Source organism: Astyanax mexicanus, chromosome 24 (genome assembly GCF_023375975.1).
Source record: "Astyanax mexicanus isolate ESR-SI-001 chromosome 24, AstMex3_surface, whole genome shotgun sequence".
NCBI lineage: Eukaryota > Metazoa > Chordata > Actinopteri > Characiformes > Acestrorhamphidae > Astyanax > Astyanax mexicanus.
Window position 1 is genome coordinate 31,647,387 of NC_064431.1, and position 26,787 is coordinate 31,674,173.

At 40.4% G+C, this 26,787-nt stretch overlaps 2 protein-coding genes across 4 annotated transcripts in view; both read left to right on the forward strand.

The window, feature by feature from the left end:
- Positions 1–683: 683 nt before the first annotated feature.
- capzb (capping actin protein of muscle Z-line subunit beta) lies at positions 684–20,108 on the forward strand. Of its 2 annotated transcripts, XM_007256699.4 has the most exons (10): positions 684–879; positions 9,576–9,665; positions 12,030–12,151; positions 13,524–13,637; positions 13,789–13,930; positions 14,035–14,151; positions 15,992–16,057; positions 16,164–16,240; positions 18,259–18,360; positions 18,926–19,014. In XM_007256699.4, exons 1-9 carry the CDS (start codon positions 877–879, stop codon positions 18,350–18,352), a joined length of 825 nt encoding a protein of 274 aa, XP_007256761.1. In that variant the 5' UTR covers positions 684–876; the 3' UTR covers positions 18,353–18,360; positions 18,926–19,014. The 2 variants fall into 2 exon arrangements, with proteins under 2 accessions (XP_007256761.1, XP_007256762.1); XM_007256700.4 differs by lacking the exon at positions 18,259–18,360 and having other exon boundaries at positions 686–879; positions 18,926–20,108.
- Positions 20,109–22,626: 2,518 nt separating this feature from the next.
- celsr2 (cadherin, EGF LAG seven-pass G-type receptor 2) overlaps positions 22,627–26,787 on the forward strand; it is an 84,911-nt gene continuing 80,750 nt past the window's right edge. For both annotated transcript variants that reach the window (XM_049471474.1, XM_022682515.2), the window contains exon 1: positions 22,627–26,491. In XM_049471474.1, the coding sequence (XP_049327431.1) occupies positions 22,912–26,491 (3,580 nt within the window). In that variant the 5' untranslated portion in view covers positions 22,627–22,911. The remainder of the gene's footprint in view (positions 26,492–26,787) is intronic.

Sequence of the window (26,787 nt, forward strand, 5' to 3'; positions counted from 1 at the left end):
ATACAGACAAAAAGAAATACATACAGACAAAAGGAAGAAAGATGTACATATAGAAAGAAATATATACAGAAATAAGGAAATACATACATATAGAAGAAGAAAGAAATCGAGAAATAAAGAAATACATATAGAAATAAATACATACAGAAATAAAGAAATACATAAATGGGGAAGAATACAGAAAGAAAGAAATACCGAAAGAAAGAAATACAGAAATAAAGGAATACATACAGAAATAAAGAAATACATATAGACAAAAGGAAGAAAGAATTACATATAGAAAGAAATATATACAGAAATTAGAAAATGCATATAGAAAAAAGAAAGAAATAGAGAAATAAAGAAATACATATAGAAACAAATACATACAGAAATAAAGAAATGCAGAAATAAAGAAATACAGAAATAAAGAAAAATACAGAAATAAAAAAATACAGAAATGAAGAAAATATAGAAAGAAAGAAATACAAAAATAAATAAATAATAATAATATTTTTGTAAATAAAAACTTTACTTCTGTAATTTTGTCTCCCCCTAGCGTCACTACAGCGCCCCTGCCGCCACCCCGCCCACCGCTTCTCCATATTTGGCCATGCCTTACTTAGCGTGCTGTGATTGGCCGTCTCCTAGGCTCTTACATGACCCGGATGTGTAACGGGTTTTCTCAGCGTCCCGTTTTTGTCAGTACCCCCCCCCCCCTCCAGTAGAGGAAGCAGAATCGCTGACAGGGCTGGGCAGCAGTAGCGGAGACGCGGCGACGACAGAACCGGACCGAACCGCGAGCAGCGAGGCAGAGACAGCAGGCGGAAAGCAGCAAGCCGAGCCGCCGGTACCGCGTGTTCCTCCTCTCCCAGACCGAGTTTAGGCGCCGCAAAGATGGTAAGAGCAGGGCGGGAGCCCGGGCAGCTATGCTAAGCTAAGCTAGGCTAAACTGCTTGCCTTTTATAGGAAGTGTCCGGAGAACTGCCGCTCAACTATTTCTGTACACCGCCCAGAACCGCGCACAACTCCCCGCGCCCGCGCCCTGCGGCCTCCCGGTCCTCCCGGGCTCGCAGCGGGGCCCTGCCGCCCGCAGGCTCGCTGTCCCCGCGGAAGAGTGGTGTGGAGAGCCGGGGGAGGCTCCGCACTGAAGGCTGTTGGTGTGTGTTTGTGTGTTTGGCAGCGCAGCGAGTAGAAACATCTCCTAACTGGGGCTGGAGCTTCACCCAACAGTCAATAAACTGGGGTTTATTTTGGGGTTGAAGCTCCTCTGAGTGCTGCAACACCTTCAGAAGTTTGAGCCTTTAACCAGAAACTTCCTACAAATAACTTACTTACTTCACAATGGTTGAGTAAGTTCACATAGCTACACTAACTGGATGCTAGTTTTTGCAGTTTTGCCAGTGTAATCTATCAATAAATCAAAACCAGTCCATATAAATACAGTAAAAAAACAGAGAATATAATATAAAGCTGTTGCCATCATTATGCAATGATAATAATTGCAGTAATACTTAATTACCTAGCTAAATACATCCAACAATATGTGTGAAATGTATGAAATTCTGTTTCAGTGGAGAAACACTGGCTCAAATAATTATATTATAATTATTCAAATAATCAAATAATAAGCTGTTGTCATCTTTGTGCAATGAAGATAATTCCAATAATACTTAATTACATAGTGAAATACATACATAAATGAATGTAATCTTGTTTCGTTGGAGAAGCACAAGCTCAAAAGATTATATGCATGAAGTTGAAGCCTGTAGTCGGGTCAGATTATAATTAGAGATGTTCAGAGAGAAAGAAAAGAAATACTGAGAGAAAGAAAAATACAGGGAGAGAGAATCTTGTTTATTTCAGTGGAGTAGAGAAACACTAGCTTAGGAGATCGTAGACATGATGTTGAAGCCTATATTTGGGTCATATTATATTATCATTAAGAAAGCAACACAAAGAAATACAGAAATGGAGAAATAGAGAAATACAGAGGGAAAGAATAATACAAAGATAGAGTAAGAAAGAAATAAAGAAAGACTGGCATTGAAATCAATCAAGCCATCCATCCAAAAACAATACAGAACCACAGAAAATATTATAAAGCTGTTGTCATCATTGTGCAATGATAATAATGACAATAATACATATTGTGTGAAATCCTGTTTCTATCATTATTTTGCATTTATACTTAATTAGCTAAATACGTCCCAAACTTCTACAGTGTGTATCTTTTATAACGTAAGATAGGGCTTAACGATATGGGGGGGGGGGGGGGGGAGGGATCATTATCATGATATAAATTACTTAACTTCGGTCGATATAATTCCGATATCGGTATTAACAGTGTAAAAGCCTTCGCCCTTTGTGTACATAATCAAGCACTGCTATAGCTGCTGATCGATATGATAAAAATATTAACACAGTATTTAAAAAGACAATGTTTCCACAATAATTTTTTCTTTAAAACATAGACAAAGTAATGTTGTCTCTTATTATTTACATCTCAAATGAAGACATATTTAAGCCATATTTATATCTGGCCTTTGTGAACGTCTCTGTACATAAGATCATAAACTATTAAAATGTTCTGCAAAATCTGTCCAGAAGCCTAAACATTTAGCTGTGAATGTGCAGTAAAACATGCATTGGATCAGGAGCCTCACCAATAGGAAACATAAATGGAGGGCAGGACAAAAGTAATCGTGATTATTTTTCCCGATTAGTCGTCAAATTAATCGACAACTAAAATAGTCGTTAGTTGCAGCCCTTAAGGATAATACGTTTAATCGTTCCAATTTTAGCTTAATAAGTGTTTAAATAAGGCCTGTGTGCTGATAGTTATAATCAAATGTTTGTAGGCAACATTAGCCTGCTTTCTCCCAATATGACTATAGATAACTAAAGAAGAAGCGCACATCATAGTCCAATTATGTTATGAATTATTGACTGGTGACTGATGGATCATGTTGGTTTGGTTTTATCACTGAAGGGTTGCTTTAATGTGAGCCGGCTTGCAGGCTGCAGTGCTGTGTTGGAGAACTGTGCTGATGGGTGTAGAGGTGGAGCTGTGCTGATTGGTGGTGTAGAGGAGGAGCTGTGTAAATTTGACTATGGGAAGATATGGGACAGTGTTGACTCTGTGCTGCAGTCGACTGTGAAAGCTTCTCCTGTTACCAGCTCCTCACACCTCTGATCCTCACCAGCGTTTCCCAGTTTACACTGTGCCCTGTTTTAGCTTACAGTAGTTTAGCCACGCCCACTGAGCGTTCATAACTTCAGCAACGCCCACTGAGCGTTCATAACTTCAGCCACGCCCACGTAGCACTCAGAACTTTAGCCCTGCCCATTCTGCAGACAGAGGATTAGCCACACCCACTCAGCATACAAAAGTTCAGCCACATCCACTAGTTATACAGTATCTTAGACACACCCACTTTTAGTGTACAGTGGCTTAGCCACACCCACTTAGCATACAGTTTTGCCTACCCACTTAGTTGTTTAGACACAACCACTTTGAATATAGTAATTTAGCCACACCCACTTAGAATACAAAAGTTCAGCCGCACCTACTTAGCATTCAGAAGTTCAGCCCCGCCCATCCTGCAAACAGAAGATTAGCCACACCCACTACTTATACAGTATCTTATCCACACCCACTTAGCATACAGTAGTTTAGCCACACCCACTTAGCATACAGAAATTCAGCCTTGCCCGTTTTGCAAACAGTATCTTAGCCACACCCACTTGGCATGCAGTAGTTTAGCCACAACCACTTACCATACAGTTCTGCCCCGCCCACATAGCATTCAGAAGTTCAGCCACACCTACTAAGCATTCAGAATTTCAGCCCCGCCCATCCTGCAAACAGAAGATTAGCCACACCCACTACTTATACAGTATCTTAGCCACACCCACTTAGCATACAGTTCTGCCCCGCCCACTTAGCATTCAGAAGTTCATACCCGCCCATTCAAAAAAGAACTGAAGATTAGCTGTACCCACTAGGCATACAAAAGCTTAACCACATCCACTTAGCATACTGTAATTTAGCCCCACCCATCTATCATACAGAAGTTCAGCCACACCCACTTATCATCATCATCATTATTGCTGATATAATGATGTGATTTGCTAATTAAAGTTGCTGCTTCATTACTCCACATGGTGCCGCTATAATCTAATGAATATTGTGAACATGGTTTTGAAATTGTGTGAAACTGACACCAATAAATCAATTTTCTTATTTAGGAGTTTTATTTGATCCTTTTCAGTATCACAGATGCTGTGGAGTTTCGTAGAAAATGGTCTTGAGAATCACAGTATAGTGATATCTTCATTATTGTGGGAATTGTATTGTGGTGATATTAAAATGCTGCCACTGAAACTCCACTACATGAGTTCATATACCACCATTCAGGTCCCTAAGCTGCCTGTGAAAGCAGTGGGACTGCTGTCTGCTTGTTAACGTGGCTATTAACCACACAGTTTCCTTCACTCACCACATCTAGAAGATGTCAGATGTTTGGCTGTGGTGTTCTTGTGGTCGGCTTTTTGAACTCGGGAGGTTCCTGCCATCTGCACTTACTTACATCACAGCAGAGCACTTAGCATCCCACTCTAAACTGAGCGGATCCGGTTCTTTTAGGGACGACCGTCTTGTGTCTGTGTATTCAGTGTTGAGTGTGTGTGCATGTACACTCCTCAGTTTTAAACACGCTGTCGGTGTGTGGAGGTGTGAGGCTGACGAGACGGTCCTGGAGTTTAGTCTGCAGACTTCCCAAGACTTTCCAGGGATGGGAATTTAATCACCAGCTTAAAGCCCCTTAAACACCAGGGTGTGACTGAACATGAAACAGCATGTTTCTACATCAGTCTGGACGTCTTTAAAGGAGAACTCCGGTGTGAAATGTACTTTTTATCATGTATAAAAACATGATAAAAAGTACTTACCTTTGTTGAATACACACACCTCCACATTCCTACAGTGTTCAGAGATCCAGCATTTTGTGCACTTTGCTCAAAGAGACTTTTAGAATGAGTTTGATGGGGCATAATTTCCCCTGCAGATAAATCGCTTTTTACATCGTTATTTAGGCTCAAAGTAGCTCAACACCTCATTTGTAGAATCTGGAGAGCCCTGACATTTAAAACGAGGCATTTAGTATTTTAAAACTGCACAAGAAGTTTATTAAAAACCACTGTTTTCATCCCATAGCGTAAGTAAATCTCTGCCGAGAACGAATAGGTAGGATAGTTGAGCAGATTGCGAAATGAATTTCTTGCAAATGCATGAATTCCAGCTGTTGCTGAAAATATCTGGTTACTGTCGATATTAGAATGCACAAAAACAAACAACAAATTAAATAAATATTACTCAAAAGGGTTTTGCTATTCGAGCTCAACGGTTGAACTTTTTATCACGTTTTAATACACCCAAGTCCGTTTCACACATTTAAATGAGTTCTCCTTTAAAGCTGGTTTAAACTTCCGTATTAAGTCAGCGTGTTTTCAACCGAGTGCCCTGTGCGAGAGTGCCCTGTGCGAGAGTGCCCTGTGCGGGAGTGCCCTGTGCGGGAGTGCCCTGTGCGAGAGTGCCCTGTGCGAGAGTGCCCTGTGCGAGAGTGCCCTGTGCGAGAGTGCCCTGTGCGAGAGTGCCCTGTGCGAGAGTGCCCTGTGCGAGAGCCCTACGCAGCAGGCCATGTTTATACTTCTGTATTTGTGCATCCACGTTGCTCTGCAGTTTAAACAGCAAAGGCAGGAAGGTGTGGGCGGGACCACGAGGTTTGGAGGACCAATCACAGCTACTGCTGTCTGCATCACGCAAAATATGGTGTATGCACGATAATATAGAATTATATCGTTATCGGCCAATCATTGCTTGTTTAAGAAACATCGATATCTGGTCACTGCCTAGATGTGGTCGAAACAGATACTTGCTGACATATTTATTATACAGCTCTGTAAAATAAAAAATAGGAGACCGCTTAAAAAGTGTGGTTTTCTTTGATTTTACCAAATTGAAAACCTCTGGAATATAATCAAGAGGAAGGCGGATGATCACAAGCCATCAAACCAAACTGAACTGCTTGAGTTTTGCACCAGGAGTAAAGCAGCATAAAGTTATCCAAAAGCAGTGTGTAAGACTGGTGGAGGAGAACATGATGCCAAGATGCATGAAAGCTGTGTTTAAAAACCGGGGTTATTCCACCAAATGTGGATTTCTGAACTCTTAAAACTTTATGAATATGATTTTGTTTCTTTAGTTTATAGAATAAAACAACAATGTTATTTTTAATCAAACATATACATATAAATAGCAAAATCTGATAAACTGAAGTGGTCTCTTTTTTCTTCTTCTAGAGCTGTATACTAAAAAAGGATTAACTGTCTACGCTACTTTAAAATCCATCGATTTGAACAATTTTTATTTATTTGCATTAGTTTCAATAGATCCAATCACCAAGTATTTACAACAGACCAGAAAACAGTGTAGTGTGGATTATAGTGTGTGTTTGTTTGTGTGTAGGTCAGAGTTATGCACTGTGTGGTGCATAGAGCATGTCGTGCAAGTGTAGTAGTCTAAAATAGTGCACTCATTTCCTCAAAGTGAACAGGGTGTAGTGATTTTAGATGTAGTCTAAAATCGTGCACTGTATAATGCATAGGGCATATATATATATATATATATAATTTTTTTTTTTTTTTGGGGGATGAAGGCCAAAACTGTGAATAGTCTGTCTAAACATAGTGCACTGTATATGTTCATATGGATATAGGCCATAGGGTTCAAATATCGATATGAACAGTACTAAATTAGGGGTGCACCGATGTGGGAATTCTGGGACATTACTGATAATCAAAATTACACATTTATAACTTACAGAGAGATTAAACACCCTGGTGTTACTTAAGAAACTAATGTAACATTTTATATACCATAAATTTGAGCTTTCAACCAACTGTATACAAACTAAACTCTTAAAAACATATTTTTTGTGTTCACATTTATTCACGTGCTATTTAGGGCTATTTACGTGCTATTTAGGGCTGCATGATTTGGGCAAAATATCTAATTGCAATTTTTCCACAGAATATTGCGATTTAAATTGTGATTATTTTTAATCCTTTAAACCCTAAATAAATGTGGTTATCATTTGCATCAAGGACCAAAAAAAAAAAAAAATTATATATAGCCAGGCTATTGGCTAATTCAAATCTCAGCTCATATTGCCCAGCTCTAACAATGCATTATAAAGGTAATTTATTACACTCGTTCATAATTATAAAAGGATGTTCTGTTAACATTATCCATGTATAGATATTGTAGTGTCTTGTTAAAAGGGACTGTGTGTGTAGGTGTGTATAGGTGTGTGTGTGTATTTAAATGTCTGTACATTCCTGAACTCAGGTGAGCGAGTGTGCAGCAGTACTTGTTTCAGCAAGTTTAGGCTGTCCTGTTGCATTGTGGGTAAAGTTTCCTGCATATTTTGCTGAGACCGGTTCAGATGGACAGTGTGATGTTTGAGCCTAATATTAATATAACCTAATAATAAGATTCAGTAGTACCTGGGAAATCTACATTAGTGCTGGGCAGTATAGCCCTAAAATTGTATCACTGTTTCAGGCTATGGGTGTAATAATGATATTGTTGGCAATTTCTTTTAAAACAGTAGTTACTTTCAGAAAGATATACCACTGCAGCGAAATACATATTAAAGTTGCATTTAGTATGATTTTATACGATCAGAAGGAAAAAATATATCATAAATATCAATATTTGTCTTTTGTAAATAGTCATTTTAACAATACCCTGATTTTGTGTAAAATAATAAAAGTGTCTATGGGTGTCCCATATTATATTGTACTCTTCTCTTCAAGTACTAGATATTTTGCTGCATTATATACATTTTTGTTAAATTAATTACTTTTTTCACAATATTTTTGGTAAGTTGCTGTTGCATACAAAACATACAGATTGTTTCTGCTTAATGTTTTAACTGTTTTACTTAAACTTACATTTATTACATTACATTACATTACATTGCATTTGGCAGACGCTTTTGTCCAAAGCGACTTACAATAGTGAAGTACAAAAGTAATAGAAGTTAAAGGTAAAACATCTTTATCTAGGGCCTAAAGGAGGTCAAAGGGGAATAATAGGATAGAGGAGGGGAGGAAGAAAATGGGGTTAGAAGTAGTTAGTGTATTAGAGGTGTTAAGAGTGTTAATTTATGTTGTAGCAGTAGAGCTTTTTTTATTCATAAAATACTTTCAGTATTTTGTCATGTGGACAGTAATATTTTTATCACAAAAATACATGTTGCCATGTTATTTCACAGCCAAATCGCCCACTAGGAGAGATATCATTATTGCAAAAAATACTCTGAATGATTTTTTTTATTTTTATTTTTATTTTATTTTTTGGCACACACCTAATCTGCATTCAGAAAGCTGTGTAGTGAAGACCAGGCCTAATCCCTGTTCATGGAAACTCTGTGTTCAAACCTCAGCCTGGATCTTCAGTAGATACAAAAACACAGATCTGAAGTTAAGTTGAGTTTATAGAAAATGTTCACAGTTTAAATAACACTTTAAATCTTGATTCAGATCAGAAAGCTGTCAGTCGGGTATTTTTTCCTGCATGTGTTTAAGTTCCTTCAGGCCATTTTTTTCCCTCTGCTGAACCTGATCTCAAGCTGCTGGTTCCTGGAGGCTCGGTTTTGAGGAAATGAGTCACTCTCTCTCACTGGAGCTCCTAGATTTAATTCCTTTATGACTGGCTTATCTAAAACTGAAGCTAATGTGTCGTATAAAATAAATACGACTGCCACTGTTGAGATATTTAATCTCCAAAACAAAAACTGCACAGTAGGAGGAAAAGCAGCTTCTTTCATTTCAGTGCAAAGTCATTTTCGAGTATTTCTACTGGTAAATTCATCGTGGATTTCTAACACAATATTAAAAACTACAGATTCTCATCATGTCACAAAGTAAAAAACAGTGAAGAATAAGCATACTGAAGATAAGGTTCCAACAGTGGAGCAGTACAAATTTATACTACAGGGTGCTAAAAGACTTTTCTATTGTTGCTGCTGTACTTTTTGTGGTGGTGGTTAAATGTGGTCTGCACCTTTTGCTGTTTTATGTGGTTAGTGGTGTTTGTTAGCCCTGCTGTTTGCTGGGCTGAGAGATGAACTCTCGAGAGGGTCATCCAAATAGTGGTGTTAAAAGTCTTCACTCATCTTCCTCCATAAGGTGTGCTAGTTTTACACATTCTACTCATATTTAAGTTTATTTAAGTCAGATGGCGTTTTGTTCAGAGGCTCCAGTGTTGCATATGATCTCCTCTCATCTCACAGGATCGGCTTATTAGAAAAACTTCTGCTAATCATTATTTTTGCCAGAAAAATACTGAACAATATGATGCATTGGTGTTAAAATAAGGACGGTGAATGTAAGCTATTGCCTTTCAAATAGTTGTATATATTTATTTTCACCAGTTTAGTGAATTTCTGCTTTCTGATTAAACTGTACTGTTAATTTAATCATTCAAATCACAATAATAATATTCTCTCTTTTCTCTTTCTCTCCAGAACGACCAACAGTTAGACTGTGCCCTGGACCTGATGAGGCGTCTGCCTCCACAGCAGATCGAGAAGAATCTCAGTGACCTCATCGACCTGGTGTGTATGTGTGTGAAAAAGTGAAAAAACATATGGAATTATTTAATAAACAAAAAAGTGTTAAACATACATATTCTATATTTCTTTCTCAGTCAGCTTTGAGGTAGTCACCTGGAATTCAGGCTTTCAGTTAACAGCTGTGCTGAACTCATCAAGAGTTAATTACTTGAATTTCTTGTCTCTTAATAAAGTGTTTGAGAGCATCAGTTAAAGTAAAGTAGTGAAGAGGTAGAGTTACAGGTATACAGTGAATAGTGAATATTTGAGTAATGTTCGAATCCAGATTATGAGAAGCAACAACTACTCAACTAAATAAAGATAAAAGTACTTTAAGAAATTAAGATTAGTCAATTCAAAGAGAAGAATTTCAAAAACTTGTGCAGTTGCTATAAAGAACATCAAAAACATTTAACATATAAGTTAATCAGAATTGCCAGCCTCAGAAATCGTATTCAGTTAACATTATATTTTGGTTTGTTAAACATTTTTATTTAAGTTACTACATGATTCATTATGTGTTCCTTCATAGTCTGGACCATTTCACTATTCATTTACAATGTAGGGAAAAATACATATTTTGAATGAGGGAGTGTTTCTAAACTTTTGACTGGAATTACAGAAATGTTAACTTTTTGTCCAATCAGAAAAGTGGTACAACACTGCAGTCCAGTGGGCAAACACTAAATTAACCCCTTCTGACACCTTTACTAACTAACCCCATCTTTACAACTAATAATTAAAAAAGAATACACTATTGCAAATGATAAAAAAAGTTAGTTCCGGCCCTGCAATGTGATTGGCTGAGAGGTGCTTTGTTCGTGCCATTATCAGCTGGTAATGCACTGTAACCGAAGCACTTGTTGTATTACTCCACCACATACAGGTAACCTAGCAACGATGCAGCACTTACAAACCAAACAGCACAGCTACAAACAGAGCAGCAATGGAACTATTTTAACTGGCGTGGAGTGTTTATAACCAAACAGATCCTATTTCCTTCTCCCGTTTAACTCAAAATCTTTTAATAAACAGGGATTATGGAACTGTGGTATAAAATTACAATAATACACTCAAGATTCATGCACAGCAGTGCCAATATTACACATACATCCTATTATTGCTTAAATATAATCGCATCACAATCCGATACAATATCAATATTTACTTACAAACCCAATTAAATTATGCTTATATTCCTAGTGCTAAAAAGCCAAAAACTTTAAACACTGAATCCTGACTGTATGATCTGACTGATTAACTGCATCTGGCATGAAAAGGAAACGATAAGTCTGATTCTGGGTCAGTTATCACAGTAATGAGATCAGCAGAACACAGAACCCCTGTAGAACCTACACACACACACACACACACACACACACACACACACACACTGCAGAACACCTGCAGTTCCTTTACAGCTAAATCAGAGCTGATTAAACTCCATATCAAACTCACACATTCTCTCTCTCTCTCTCTCTCTCTCTCTCTCTCTCTCTCTCTCTCTCTCATTGTTAGCACCTATTAGCGTAGCTGTCACTCACGCGACAGGAGCAGATGTAGCCTTTGCACCTCTCTCCTGCTGTCTTGCACTCTCACTCTATTTCTCTCCATTTCTTTCTCACTCTATTTTTCTTTCTTTCTCTCATGTTTGCTTGTGTTTTTTTTTTTTTTTTCTTTAGTGTTATCTAATTTCTCTCTTTCTCTTGTTCTTTATTTTACTTACATTTTCTTCATCTTGAATATCGGCAGTGTAGGAATACTGTTGATTTTCTGAAAACACAGTGTAGACTTTTATTTATTTGTTCAGATATAAAAATTGGTGTCAGGGATTTTGGTTTCCTACCAACTGAGTTAAACAATTACAATACATTTGCCCTGCTTACAGTATTGCAATATATTAATTCATGCATTCAGTCGTGTGTGTGTGAGTGGTGAGTATGTGTCTTCACCTCTCTGTCTGCTAAAAGCACAGATTAACTCACTCCTCGTCTGGATAGTTTGATCATTAACTGATTCTGAGTCAGGTTTCCCACTCCTCATGCTCTTGCTGCCGCTGCTGCTGCTGCTGCTGTTAGTCACTGGTTGCTGATTAGACTCTGATAAGTGGGGCTGAGATTCTGTGTGTGGAGTGTAATGGATCCTCCAACCTGTAAAACAATCTGTGCTGAAAAAGGAAGCGCTGAGTTCGGAGGTTTCACACTGACGTGTGTTCAGAGCTGCAGTGCTGAAAAGTGCAGGTGTCAAAAATGAGCATGTGTAATGATTAATACATAAATAAATGCGTAAGTTTTGTGTTAAGAGTGTTATGCACACTGTAACTGTGTGTGTGTGTGTGTGTGTGTGTGTTTGTGTTTGTGTGTATAGGTGCCTAGCCTGTGTGAAGATTTGCTGTCCTCTGTGGATCAGCCTCTGAAGATCGCTCGGGATAAGGTGGTGGGAAAAGACTACCTGCTCTGTGATTACAACCGAGATGGCGACTCCTACAGGTCAGTGTCAGAACTGCACTACCTCAGAGGCCTTGTTCCAAATCAAACCCAGGCCCTAAACCTCTGTGGCCTTGTTCCAAACAAAAAACAGGCCCTACACTAAGGCCTTGTTCCAAATCCAAATTCGACCCCAAACTGCTGAGGCCTTGTTCCAGATCAAACATCAAACCCAGACCCTAAACCCCTGAGGCCTTGTTCCAAATCAAACCCAGACCCTAAATCATTAAGGCCTTGTTCCAAATCAAACTTAGGCCCTAAACCTCTGAGGCCTTTTCCAAATCAAGCCCAAACCACTGAGGCCTCTTTCCAAATCAAACCAAGGCCCGAAACATCTGAGGCCTTGTTCCAAATCGAGCCCAGGTCCTAGGCTTCTGAGGCCTTGTTCCAAATCGAGCCCAGGTTCCAAATCAAGCTCAGGTCCTAGGCTTTTGAGGCCTTGTTTCAAATCAAACCCAGGTTCCAAATCACTGAGGCCATGTTCCAAATCAAGCCCAGGCCCTAAACATCTGAAGCATTGTTCCAAATTAAACCTAGACCCTAAACTCGGACCTCAAACCTCTGAGGCCTTGTTCCATATCAAACTCCAGGCCCTAAACGTCAGAAGCATTGTTCTAAATTAAACCAACACCCTAAATCTTTGAAGCCTTGTTTCAAATTAAGCCCAGGCACTAAACCTCTGAGGCCTTGTTCCAAATCAAACTCCAGGCCATAAACATCTGAAGCCTTGTTCCAAATCAAACCCACACCCTAAACCTCTGAGGACTTGTTCCAAATCAAACCCAGGCCCTGACCCCAGGCCCTGCTCTGTTCTCAACAGTACACAGGGCAGTCCAATTACATTCTTCTGAAATCAACATAGACAACAAAGTGCAAACATGCAACAAATTGTGCACCATAGAAATAGAACACTGCAATAAATACACCTGACACAGAACAGGCCAAATCTGCATGGTGAGAACAAGGTGCAGGAATATGGAGCATACTGTAACATATAGATAATACATGATCACAGTGGAATAGAAACTTATTGTGTATAGAGTGAAGTGGAGGGGGATTTTAGTACAGTCTTTGTGTTGTGTGTGAGGAGCGGTGGGAGGTTTCAGTTCAGTTCTAGTAATATTTTGTTCAGATATGAAAGACATTTTCAGAGAACTGATGTTGAAATTGTACAAGAAACACTCCTAACCTTTTAATTATTAAACACATATTAATTTTTATACAAAGAATTAAACCACGACAGGTACAACCCATCTTATAATTTTATTATTTAAAAAAGTTTTGGAATGATTTTCTTTTTAATATAACTGTAACTGCGCTAGTTCATAACGGCCTGTCTGTTTCACACTCATTTGGTTTTTTACGTGTGTTTAAGATCTCCATGGAGTAATAAGTACGAGCCCCCCATCGATGATGGTGCAATGCCCTCGGCTCGTCTGAGGAAGCTGGAGGTGGAGGCTAACAATGCCTTCGACCAGTACAGGGACCTGTGAGTACTGACCACCAGACCTTCACTCATCCATAAACCTCTTTTATTTCTCCTCATTTTACTATTTTATATCTGGAAATATTACATTATGTTTCATAGATGAGTTAATTCATTTGAATTACAAACAGAATTAGATTATCTTTTCTTTCAGGTATTTTGAGGGCGGAGTTTCATCCGTCTACCTGTGGGATTTGGATCACGGTTTTGCTGGAGTCATCCTCATTAAGAAGGCCGGAGACGGCTCCAAAAAAATTAAAGGGTGCTGGGACTCCATCCACGTGGTGGAAGTGCAGGTGAGAGGGGTTTTAATGTTTGGATAGGTTTATTTATTTATTTTATTTTTTATTTATTGCATAATTAAATGTATTTATGTTGTTTTCCTCTTTTTCTCTGTCAGGAAAAGTCCAGCGGTCGTACAGCTCACTACAAACTCACGTCCACTGTGATGCTGTGGCTGCAGACGACCAAAACCGGCTCTGGAACTATGAACCTGGGCGGCAGCCTCACCAGACAGGTAAATAATGAGCAGGTGATGCAGAAATGCAAGTAACCTTAACAACCAGAGAACAGGAATGCAGGTGAAAAAAATAACAACCTCCAAGTAATGCAGAGACACAGGTAATTATAACAGCCAGATACTGTAGAGACTAAAGTATCAGTCAAGTAATGCAGAAAACTATAAAAAAAATTGTGGTAATGCAATTCAGGAAATTCAGTGTTACATGTTTATGTCGACACCAGCTACTATAGAGACTAAGGTTACAGTATAAAGCAGAAGTTCTGATTGTAGTAACAACCAGGAAGCAGGATTGCACTGATTTTTATTGAATAAACACTAAAGCCGTATCTGGACGGGATTAGTTTCTCAGGGGGACGTATGTGTAAAATATTTCACACTTCTACTCTGTGATAAAACTCCTGCATCCAGACTGCCATAGAAAAAACAGGAGGACCAGTGAGTTTTTAGGCTTTTTTCTCGGTCACGTGACATCATGTTCAGTAGCTCCTCCATTTCCACTTGCTGTTGTTTTTTTAACGTGGATGTCCATGGAAACGCCCAAGCGCCCAAAGTGTAATTATGGTGTGCAGAAGTGAACAAATAGCTATTTTATTAAACACGAGGAGACGAGACTAGTCCGGACGGGACTAAAATTACTGTAAGATCACGGAGTTCAGAGAAAAACAGTAGGTAATTCAGCCTGTAATTTTCTCAGAGGACGTACATAATTGTTCTGGACGGGAATAAAATCACAGAGGATAAAAATCCCCATAAAAGAGAAAATTACCCCAGAACCCCCTGAGAAACTAATCCCGCCTAGATATGGCTTAAAAGTATAAAAGATAAAAGTTGCCCACCACCAATGTTTTTTTTTTTTTTTTTTTTTTGATATTTGTCTGAACAGTCTGTGCTGAACAGCAGCGATTCACAAAGTTTTAGTTTCACCCTTATCAGAATCTCAAGAGCTACGACTGAGTTCAGGCTGCTGCTGAGCTTATTACAATCTTATCACAGTGGAATCTCTCCAGCTTGCTGTAAAAGAGACACTTTATTCATCCACAGACAGCCAGACCTTTATATAAACTTTATTTTTAAGTTTTTTTATTTTCCTTTAACCCTGTGGCCGAGTGCTGAACAGTAAGCGGGTACAATGCGAATTTTGACAGTGTTTAATACAGTATGTTTTTTGCTGTTTACATAACCACAGAAACAAACTATCGTAGTTGTAAGCGTGGCCTCAGATAAGCTTTATTTATGCGTGTTTCTGTAGTGAGAGACTGCGTGATGCTACAGTGTGATTATAACACCTCAGTGTGGATTCTTTCTGTGATCTCACACCTCATTCAGCACTGTGACCCAATGTGAGATGCTAATAAACAAAACATCATCAGTATGACTATTAGTTTCTCTCTCTCTCTCTCTCTCTCTCTCTCTCTCTCTCTCTCTCTCTCTATCTATATATATATATATATATATATATATATATATATATATATATATATATATATATATATATATATATATATATATATATATGTGCAGAGGGTGAGGCTGAACTGCTGTTTGATTGGCTGATAAATGTTTATTCTGAAAGACAGCAGGTCTCAGTCTGAGTTACGTGAAAGTATATGCGATAAAGAAGAAAATACATTATATCTGTTATATTATAATACATAAAACTGAGAGCAGCAATATTATAAAAAGTAACAAGAATGAACATTTACATGTAACCTGTAGGAAGAAAATAGTGATATATGCAATAATACAAGGGTTGAAGTGACATTATTTATTTTTTTATATAATATGTATATATAATAATATGATTCCTCTGTTTCTCTCTCTCTTTCTCTCTCAGATGGAGAAAGACGAGACAGTCAGTGAGTCTTCCCCACACATCGCCAACATTGGCCGCCTGGTGGAGGTAAAGCTCATTACCACACACAAACGCACACGCACTCACATTGTGCTTATGTTACATTACTTTATTTTTCTCTCTTAATTTATGTGAGTTCATATTCTGTTTTTAGGACATGGAGAACAAAATCCGCTCCACCCTGAATGAGATCTACTTTGGAAAGACCAAGGACATTGTTAATGGTCTAAGGTATGAGAGAGAAGATTCATTCACATGCATAAAACATATGGGATATGTTATTAATATTATTATTATTATTACATACAGGCTCCTACATAAGCCTGTAATACCTGTAAAACAAACAGGGCATATTACTTAAAGAAATGTACATATGATTTATTATTTGTAGGATTTTTTTATTATTACATCTAGAAACTAAATGTACTTGCACATAATTTAACGGTATACATTATTAAATATAGATATTTGCATGTATAAAATAATATATTCAGGCCATATTATATATAGGTACTTGCATATAGGGGTGGGCAATATTATATCGTATACAATATATCGTGGCACAGAAATATCGGGATATTAAAAATCCATATCGTGATAATAGGGCTGTTCTGTCTTAAAAGTAGTCTATTATTTACTGTGAAGCTTTAGGTGTATTTATTGTATAATTGTTTTAGTTTGCAGTTTATATGCATGCACTAAATATTCTGCAATATTATTTACTGCATTATATTATTTTATGCTATATTATTTATTTTGCCACATTATGATTATACTGTTATACTATTATACTATATTCATATTATATTATTATATATTCCTCATATTTTAGTTTTCCTATATCACCAAGTATATCGTTATCGCAAAAATACCCTGAAATATTGTGATATTATTTTAGAGCCATATCGCCCACCCCTACTTGCATACATGAAGTACATGCATAGTCAGCCCTATAATATATGTATAGTGTGTATATATGTATAGTGTGTATATGTGTAGGCCCTTACCTATGAGAGATTAGTTTATATTAGTTAATATTAATAGATATAGATATTTTATTATTCTGATTTGTACTGTGTGTGCGTGCGCTGTCTGTGATCATGTGATCAGCGAGGGTTTTAATAGGTCGGCCCCGCAGGGCTGCACCGTCTGATCTCTGACCAGTTCAAGCTGTTTTCCCACAGAGTCCGTCTACATCTGCTTCTCCTCTCATTTCCTCTTTTATCCTCCTCTCTCCTCTCATCCTCTACTCTCTTCTCTTCTTCTCCTCTGTCCTTTCTCTTTTCTTTATTCATTTTTCTCCCTATTTACTTTATTTTTCTGTTTTCTCTTGTCTTCTCATCTTCTTTTCCTCTGTCCTTTGTCTTTTCTTCTATTCACTTCTTTCTCCTTTTACTTAATTTCTGTTTTTTTTTTGTTATTCTGTTACCCTCTATCTTTCTCGTTCTTTTTCTCTCTTTTCTCTTATCCTGTCTTCTCCTCTTTTTTTCCTGTACTCTTCTGTCACCTTCCTTCAATCTCTCCCTTTCTCTCCTTGTCTTTTGCTCTCTCCCCCTCTCTTTTCTCTCCCTCCTCTTTTCTCTCCCACTCTTTCTTTCCCTCTCTATTCTCACCTGTCTTCTGTTCTTTTCCTGTCTTTTCTCTTTCCTTCAATCACTTTTATGTTTTCAATTTTTCTCTTTCATCCTCTTCTGTCATCATCTTCTCTCTTTCTTTCTTTCTCTTTTCATTCTGTCTTTGCCTCATCATTTCCTCTGTTCTATCATTTTTTCTCTTTTTACTTAATTTCTGTTATTTTTCTTTTCTTTTTCTTTCTCCCTCTTTCTTTCTTTCTCTCTCTCTTTCTCACCCTCACTCTTCCTCCATTTCTTTCTCTCTCATTCTCTTCTGTCTTCTCTTCTTTTCTTTTGTCCATTCTTTCTTCTATTCACTTTTCTCACTTTACTTAATTTGTTATTTTTCTCTCTTATCCTCTTCTGTCATCCTCTCTTTCTCTCTCCCTCCCTCCCTCCCTCTCTCCCTCACTCTTCCACCCTCTCTTTCCCTCACATTCTCTCCTGTCTTCTTTTCTTCTTTTCTTTTGTCCTTTCTTTCTTCTTTCCACTTTTCTCACTTTACTTCATTTGTTATTTTTCTCCTTTATCCTCTTCTGTCATCCTCTCTCTCGCTCTCTTTCTTTCTCTTTTCTCATCCTGTCCTTTTCCCCTCTCTCTCTCTATCTCTCTCTCTCTCTCCATCTCTGTTTTCAGATCTATCGAGTCTCTCCCTGATAATCAGAAGTACAGGCAGCTGCAGAAAGAACTCTCTCAGGTTCTCACTCAGCGCCAGATCTTCATAGACTAGGGCTGGAGGTATAGGGCTCGGAGTGTGTGTGTGTGAGAGGTTGAGTGTGTGTGTGTGTATGTGCATGTATGAGTGTGTGTGTGTTCTGTAGCTGCAGTAGTGTGAGTATAATAGGGGGTTCTGGTTCTGGATCCTCTACACTAACCCAGATCAGACTGCACTGTTTGCGCATGTGGTTCCACCACTAACCTGATAGAGAGAGGTGTGTGTGAATAATGGAGTTTATTAGTGTGAGAAATTGGAGAATGCTTGGGTTTTGAGTAGAGATGGCAATAATTGTCAAGGAACAAATGAGTTAGTTGTACTTGTGCACTTTGTTACAGTTTTACTGCTGCTGTAGTCTTTCACACTGCTGTAGTCTTTTAATCAGGGAATACGGTGTGTTTGTTTTGCGTTTCACGGCATGAAGTTTGGGTTTTTAATTGATGTTTACAGATGATGTAGCTGGTAGCAGCCTGTGTGTGAGAGTTTCTCTCCTCACTTTATTAACCCTTTAATCACATTCTACAATAGTAGTTGCTATTATTTTTTTCTCATCCCTCGTTCTCTTATTTTTTCTCTGTATATCTGCAGGAGTGTCCAGACCCTGGCTGATAAATCCAAGCAGGACGCTCTCCGGAACGACCTGGTCGGAGCACTCAACAAACGCAAACAGCAGAGCTAGAGGCGCCCTCCTCCTCCCTCGCTTCTCTCTCTCTCTCTTTATTTCTCTCTTTATCTCTATCTCTCACTCTTTATCACACTTTCTCTCTCTTTTTCTCTCTATTTCTCTCTCTCTGTCCACCTCATGTTTAATTTGTCGCAATTAGTCGTCAGTTCGGTCACCGCTGCGCTGTCTGTCTGTCTGTCTCAGTCTGTCTGTCTGCTCCCGTCTGAAATCCGGAAATCAAACGGCAAAAAGGAGAAAATGCTCAGCTTTGGGATTTTTTTTTTTGTTTTGTTTTTGTTTTATTTTTTTGTTTGTTGGTTTGTTTGTTTCTCCCACTCAATTTTTGAGGCATCTCACATCTTTCTCTTTCACTCTTTATAACACATTTTTCTCTCTCTCTCTCTTTTTATGAGTAGTATTAATATAAAGATATTGAGATTCTGACGGTTAGGCTGTCGTCTGCGCTTTGGCCTAAAAGAGAGCGGACCCGAACCGAGCCGGACGTTCAGCTCGATTGTTAGCGCAGCGCTTTCTCAGCCCCGGTTCTGAACGTTTACTTTACTGCAGGGTGAGAGAGACACTGATACTCATACTGATAGACGGGGCTGAACCTGAGCGTAAAATAACACACAGCAGTTATATATTTACTGAAGTACTTCACATACAGCCACCTCTATCTACTCTTTATTCTTTCTCTCTCTCTTTTTTAATCTCTCTCTCTCTCTCTCTCTCGCTCAGCTCAGCACTCTGTTGTTTATGTTTGGGGGTGGTTTATGGTTCATGGTTTATTGGATTATTTTATGTCTTCATGTTTTTTTTTGGTTTGTTTTTGTAAAGCTTACAGTTCATGTATTATTAGAGCCTCCAGCAACAATAAAACAGTAAAATGCTCGAAGTGTAGATCTGTCCAATTGTGTTTCTGACCGTGTGACACGGCTGAGGGGCTGCAAAGTGTATAAACTTAACACACACACACACACATATACACACATACACAATGTGCACACACACACACACACACACACAGACTCACACAATGTGCACACACTCCACAGGAGTGAAAAAAAAGGAATGAAACTAATAAAAACGAGAATTTGAATAGATTTTGTAGAAGAGTGGGTGTGTTAATTTGTTCTTCTGTAGAAGTAGATGCACATTCATTCATTTATTCATTTATTCATTCACATTCATGCACACAAACACAGATGTAGACAGCTTTAGTGCTGTAACAAAACAGGTAATTGCAATAACTTTCTGGGAAAAATATAATAAATAATATTCTTTACCGGTATATATTTTATTCTTACAGTGGGTACAGTGGTCTTGCAATGTGGGAACATTTAAATAATAATCACAATTATCATCATAATTACTTTAATTTCTGTGAAGCACATTTTGCCTGAAAGCACTGAGTGTAGAAGAGTGTAGAATTCCAACACTGACTGATGATGCCTATAAAGCAGCATTAAATGAAAGTGGTTTTAAAGTTGTTTTTTTCATCATCATTCTTAAAAGATAGAATGCAACCAAAAAAAAAAAACATTTATTCAATGTTTAATTGAATAAAACAGTAGGACTGTTTCTAATAGGCTGGAAAAAGCCTTGCCCTGCACTGACACACTCTGACCAGCAGGGGGCAGCAGAGCACTGACAATAAGAAATTATTATTTATCATTAAATGAGAATGGGGTATTTATGTTGGACTAAAAAAGGGAAATAAAACAATGATTCTAAATAAAGCTTAAAATAAATAAAGCTTATAAAAGCGCACCTTCAAGACTATCTAGCTTATTCTGTCTTCTTTAACTGGTTATGCTTGTTTTTGTCTTGACTTTTCAAAGTTCATTCTGGATACATTATACTAACAGAGATGTCATTTGTGAATCACTCTATTACTTTTTTTCTTCACAAGAAAGGAGGTTAATAGGCACCTTGTGTCATTTTTACAGTGTAGACTGCACCAGATATACAGATGGAACTTCATAGAGGGCTAAACTTAGTAAAGGCAGGTAAGAGCACCATATGAGGCGCTCCAACGCTTTATTCCCTCAGTAAGTGCAGTCAATTGGGCATTTTGTGCACATCATCAACATATATTGCATGAATAGGGGGTACTATTGCAACATTTTTTTTACTGTGGGGACACCATGAATATGATGCAAAAGGAAAGAAAGAAGAATAAACTAACCAAAATACAAATGTGGCACCCACCCCTAACCTACTGTGTCTATAATAGATTAATGAATAGAATCTTACCCCTTTCCCTTCCCCTCTTCTTACATCTATTGCAAACTTCTTAAAGCTGTAGTTGAAAAGTGTAAGTTTCCTTTTTGGTGTGAAGTCAATCTTTTGCACTTTGGGATAACCATCATTCTTTGTTATTTTTTTCCAAGAAAAGGGGGCCAATAAGGTACTTTGTGTCTTTTCGCCACTCTAGAGGGCTCTGAATGACTGTTTTATATATAGAGAAGTTGGTGAACTTTCAATTTTTAATGTGTGAAGTCAATCCTGCACACTTTAGGATAACCAGAGTGACTTTTTTCCAAGAGAAGAGGAGCTAATAGGGTACTTTGTGTCTTTTTTTTTGCCACTCTAGAGAGCATCACATATTTAGTCTTAAAATGGCTTATTATTTCCTAAGATCTAGAAGAAACACAGTCATGATTTATGGTAAGAAGACACTCTAGAGGGCACTATTGCTGTTTTTTTTTCAACAATGGAGGCACCTGGGGGGAGCAGTTGCCCCCCTTTTTCCTTCCCTTCCTTACATCTATTGTTAACTTGTTAATGCTTAAAGTTTAACATGTAGAAAACTGTAAAAGTTGTTGAACTTTATGACACTTTATCCTGGACACTTCAGGATATATAGAGTCAGCTTTTATTACCTTTTTTTCTAGGAGAAAAAGAGCCAATGGGGTAGTTTGTGTCTTTTTACTACTCTAGAGAGCATCACATATTTAGGAGGAACTTCATAATTTATTGTAAGAAGACACTCTAGAGGGCACTATTGCTGCTTTTTTCAACAATGGAGGCACCTGGGGAGGGGAGATGCCCCCCCTTGCCCTTCCCCTCCTTACATCTATTGCAAACTTCTTGAGGCTGAAGTTTAACATGTAGAAAAGTGTAAAAGTTGGTGGAGTTTCCTTTTTCAGTGTGAAGTCAATCTTTTGCACTTTAGGATAACCAGAGTCACTCTTTGTTACTTTTTTCAAGAAAAAGGGAACCAAAAAGGTACTTTGTGTCTTTTTGCCACTCTAGAGGGCTCTGAATAACTGTATTTTTACATGCAGAGATAAGAGAGAATTTTATATGAAGAGAAGTTGGTGAACTTTCACTTTTTTGAGTGTGAATCAGTCCTGTGCACTTTTATTTGGGATGTCCAGAGTCACTCTTTGTGAACCCCAGCTCTTTCAACCCCCAACCTTTCACCGGGCAGGGGAGAGGAGTTACCCTTTGAAAATCATAAGTCACGCCCCTCGGTGTGTGTCCCGCCCCTTTCCCCGTTCAGCCCCTCCCTCGCAGTCCCTCGCGCCGTATGGAAACAGGTTTATGTAAATGAGCGCTGCGGGCTGGTAGGAGCCATTTTAATGAGTGAGTGAGCGCGAGCGGAGCCAGCGAGAGAGAGAGAGAGTGTGTGTGTGTGTGTGTATGAGTGTGTGTGAGTGTGAGTAAGAGTGTGTTTGGGACAGCACGCCGCTGCCGCACGCGCTCCGTCTCTCCGTTTCTCCTTGTTTTCCCTGTTGGATTACCGAGGTCTGAGCATGGATCCTCAGCAGCCGGGACGCGCGCGGACACGGAAAGTTTAAGGTGATCCAAAGAAGCCCAGCGCGCGCTCGCTCGCTCGCTCGCGCGCGGAGGTGCATCACCACTACCAGCACCAGCACGAGCCGCAGCGGCAGCAGCAGAAAAGATGAAGTTGGGTTGGCTCCTGCTGGCGCTCTCGTGCGCGTCCTGCTCGCACGGTTTCGTCGTGCACGTTGGCGAGGACGCACCATCCGGCACGGTGATCGCAAACGCGCACGGGAGCGCGAGCACGTCCTGCGCTTTGGAACAGGTACTCTCCCCAAAATTCACTCGGAACTTTCTGCACGTTGACCCCGCCGCGGGTACCGTGTCCACTTCAGACCGGCTGAGGTGCAGATCTTTGCTCTCCAACCCTTTTGTGATGCACACGGTGGCGGACTGCACGAGCACGAGCTCCAGCACCGTGCATGGGGTCCCGGGGGTCCAGCTCAAGCACCTGGTGTTGGGTCAGTACTTGGTGCATGTTTGGGGATCCAGCTGTGGGTGTAAACCCAGACGCAGAGAGAAGTGGGACGTGGAGGTTATAAGTTTACTCCAGGTTCCTGAGTGTCTGGAGGTGGCTACTGCTCTTCTTCAACCACAGGATGTCTTACCTGGTGCTAGAACTGGAACTGATACTGGTGGTTGGGGACTGGCGTGTAATGTGACTGGAAGTTCTGAACTACTGTCCTTTGTAGAGGGTCAACTTGTAGTCTTGAAGCAGCTCTGCTTTGCGGATGAATCTCTGTTGGAGTTTGATCTGCACTGCACTGTGAAAACAGAAAGGTCCTCTGCAAGGTCCATGCACGTCCACTGGCATCTGGGTCATGGTCCATTCAAGCAGCGCTACCTGGAAAAGCTGCTGTGGAAAGCAGCACAGCAGTCAGATTCTGGTCTGCTAAGCTTAAGCAGGAGGAAAAGAAGCCCCAACACCCAACCCCAGTTCCAGCCCCCCATGTACCAAGTGTCTGTTCCGGAGAACAAGCCGGCGGGGACGTCTGTGGTCATTTTGAGAGCAGTGGATCTGGACGAAGGCGAGGCGGGAAGGCTGGATTACTTCATCGAGGCTTTGTTCGACAGCCGCTCGAATAACCTCTTCTCCGTGGACAAAGAAAGTGGCCTGGTGTCCACAGTTGAAGAGCTGGACCGCGAGACAAAAGACACTCATGTGTTTAAAGTGACCGCTGTTGATCACGGCACGCCACGGAGGACAGCGATGGCGACTCTGACCATAACAGTGAGCGACACGAATGACCATGACCCTGTTTTTGAGCAACAGGACTACAAAGAAAGCGTGCGGGAGAACTTGGAGATTGGCTATGAGGTGTTGACAGTCCGAGCCACGGATGGAGATGCACCGGTCAATGGCAACATCCTCTACCACATCCTCAACAGCAATGGCTCCAACAACGTGTTTGAAATTGATTCGCGATCTGGCGTGATTCGCACACGTGGCCCTGTGGACCGTGAGACCATTGAGTCCTACATGCTACTAGTCGAAGCAAATGACCAAGGTCGAGACCCGGCTCCTCGCAGTGCCACAGCGACCGTGCACATTGTGGTTGAAGACGACAATGACAATGCCCCGCAGTTCAGCGAAAAACGCTACATCGTGCAGGTTCCAGAGGATTTAACGCCCAACGCTGAAATCCTGCAGGTGACAGCCACTGACCAGGACCGTGGTAGTAATGCTGTGGTTCACTTCAGCATCATGAGTGGCAACACTAGGGGGCAGTTCTACATAGATGCTCAAACTGGAAAGATGGATCTAGTGAGCCAGCTGGACTATGAGATGAATAAGGAATACACCCTCCGTATTCGGGCGCAGGACGGCGGACGCCCACCGCTGTCTAATATCTCTGGCTTGGTGACTGTGCAGGTGTTGGACATCAACGATAATGCACCTATCTTTGTTAGCACTCCGTTCCAAGCCACTGTGCTGGAGAACGTTCCGATCGGATACTCTGTGATACATATCCAGGCTGTTGACGCAGATTCAGGTGACAATTCCCGGCTGGAGTACCGCCTCACGGAGGTGACGCCAAACTTTCCCTTTACTATAAACAACAGCACAGGTTGGATTATTGTAACAGCAGAGTTGGACCGAGAGAGTGTGGACTTTTACAACTTTGGAGTGGAGGCTCGGGATCACGGAACACCCATCATGTCATCTTCTGCTAGCATCAGCATGACCATTCTGGACGTGAACGACAACAATCCTGAGTTCACACAAAAGGCATACTACATGCGTCTGAACGAGGACGCAGCTGTCGGTACCAGTGTAGTGACGGTGTCTGCAGTAGACCAGGACATTAACAGTGTTGTGACATATCAGATTTCCAGCGGGAACACCAGGAACCGCTTCTCCATCACCAGTCAGAGCGGTGGAGGTCTAATCACACTGGCGCTCCCTCTTGACTACAAGCTTGAGCGGCAGTATGTGCTCAGCGTCACGGCTTCTGACGGCACACGCTTTGACACGGCCAAGGTGTACGTCAACGTCACGGATGCGAACACCCACAGGCCGGTGTTCCAGAGTTCACACTACACTGTCAACATCAATGAGGACAGACCCATGGGCACCACAGTTGTGGTGATTAGCGCCACAGATGAAGACACAGGTGAAAACGCAAGGATTACTTACATCATGGACGACAGCATCCCTCAGTTCAACATCGACGCAGACACAGGAGCTGTGACCACCCAGATGGAGCTGGACTATGAAGACCAAGTGTCTTACACGCTAGCCATCACAGCTCGAGACAATGGGATACCTCAGAAGTCCGACACCACCTACCTCGAGATCTTGGTGAATGATGTGAACGATAACTCTCCTCGCTTCTTACGAGATCGATACCTGGGCTCAGTCATGGAGGATGTACCCGTCTACACCAGCGTGGTCCAGGTTTCCGCCACTGACCGGGACTCTGGTCTGAATGGACGAGTGTTCTACACCTTTCAGGGAGGAGATGATGGTGATGGCGACTTCATCATCGAGTCAACATCGGGAATTGTGCGAACGCTGAGGCGCTTGGACCGCGAAAACACTCCCATCTACAACCTTCAGGCCTTCGCAGTGGATAAGGGAGTTCCTGCACTCAAAACTTCTGTAGACATTCAAGTCACGATTCTGGACGTGAACGATAACCCTCCTGTGTTCGAGAAGGATGAGTTTGATATCTACGTGGAGGAGAATAGCCCCATCGGTCTGGTTGTGGCCCACATTTCTGCTACAGACCCAGACGAAGGCAGCAACGCCCAGATCATGTACCAGATTGTTGAGGGCAACATCCCGGAGGTGTTCCAACTGGACATCTTCTCCGGTGAACTCACTGCCCTGATGGATCTCGACTACGAAACTCGCTCAGAGTACGTAATCGTAGTCCAGGCCACGTCGGCTCCTTTGGTCAGCAGAGCCACCGTCCACATCAAGCTCATCGACAAGAACGACAACGTGCCAGTCCTCAAGAACTTCCAGATCATCTTCAACAACTATGTGACCGACAGGTCTAACAGCTTCCCTACAGGAGTGATAGGCCGGATTCCTGCACATGATCCGGATGCTTCTGACCAGCTGCGCTACAGTTTCGAGGCGGGAAACGACCTGAAGCTGCTGATCTTGAACCAGACAACCGGAGAAATCCGGCTGAGCCGAGCCCTCGACAACAACCGGCCACTGGAGGCGTCCATGAGGATCGCTGTCTCAGGTAAGACCTCTTTAAAATCCATTGTTGTTTTAGTGTACTTGAATTTAAAGCTGGTACTTTTAGGATCTGATTAAGATTTTCTGAATAATTTTCTATTCATTTCCTAAGGTGTTGTTTTTCTGTTGTTGCCCAGTTTTCTTGGAAGGTAGAATTAGAATATTATTAACAGTCCAATCCCTCACTTATTATTATTTATACCAATATAAGTGTTCTTCACACATTTACAGCCATTTTAACAGACAAAAATGGTTATTTTGTGGACTAGGTCTGTAAAATATGGTCCTTGATTTTAGTTT

Coding starts and splice junctions, on each gene's coding strand:
- capzb (XM_007256699.4), top strand. Junction 12,152..13,523: donor CGAGATGGCGACTCCTACAG/GTCAGTGTCAGA, acceptor CGTGTGTTTAAG/ATCTCCATGGAGTAATAAGT. Junction 14,152..15,991: donor GCGGCAGCCTCACCAGACAG/GTAAATAATGAG, acceptor TTTCTCTCTCAG/ATGGAGAAAGACGAGACAGT.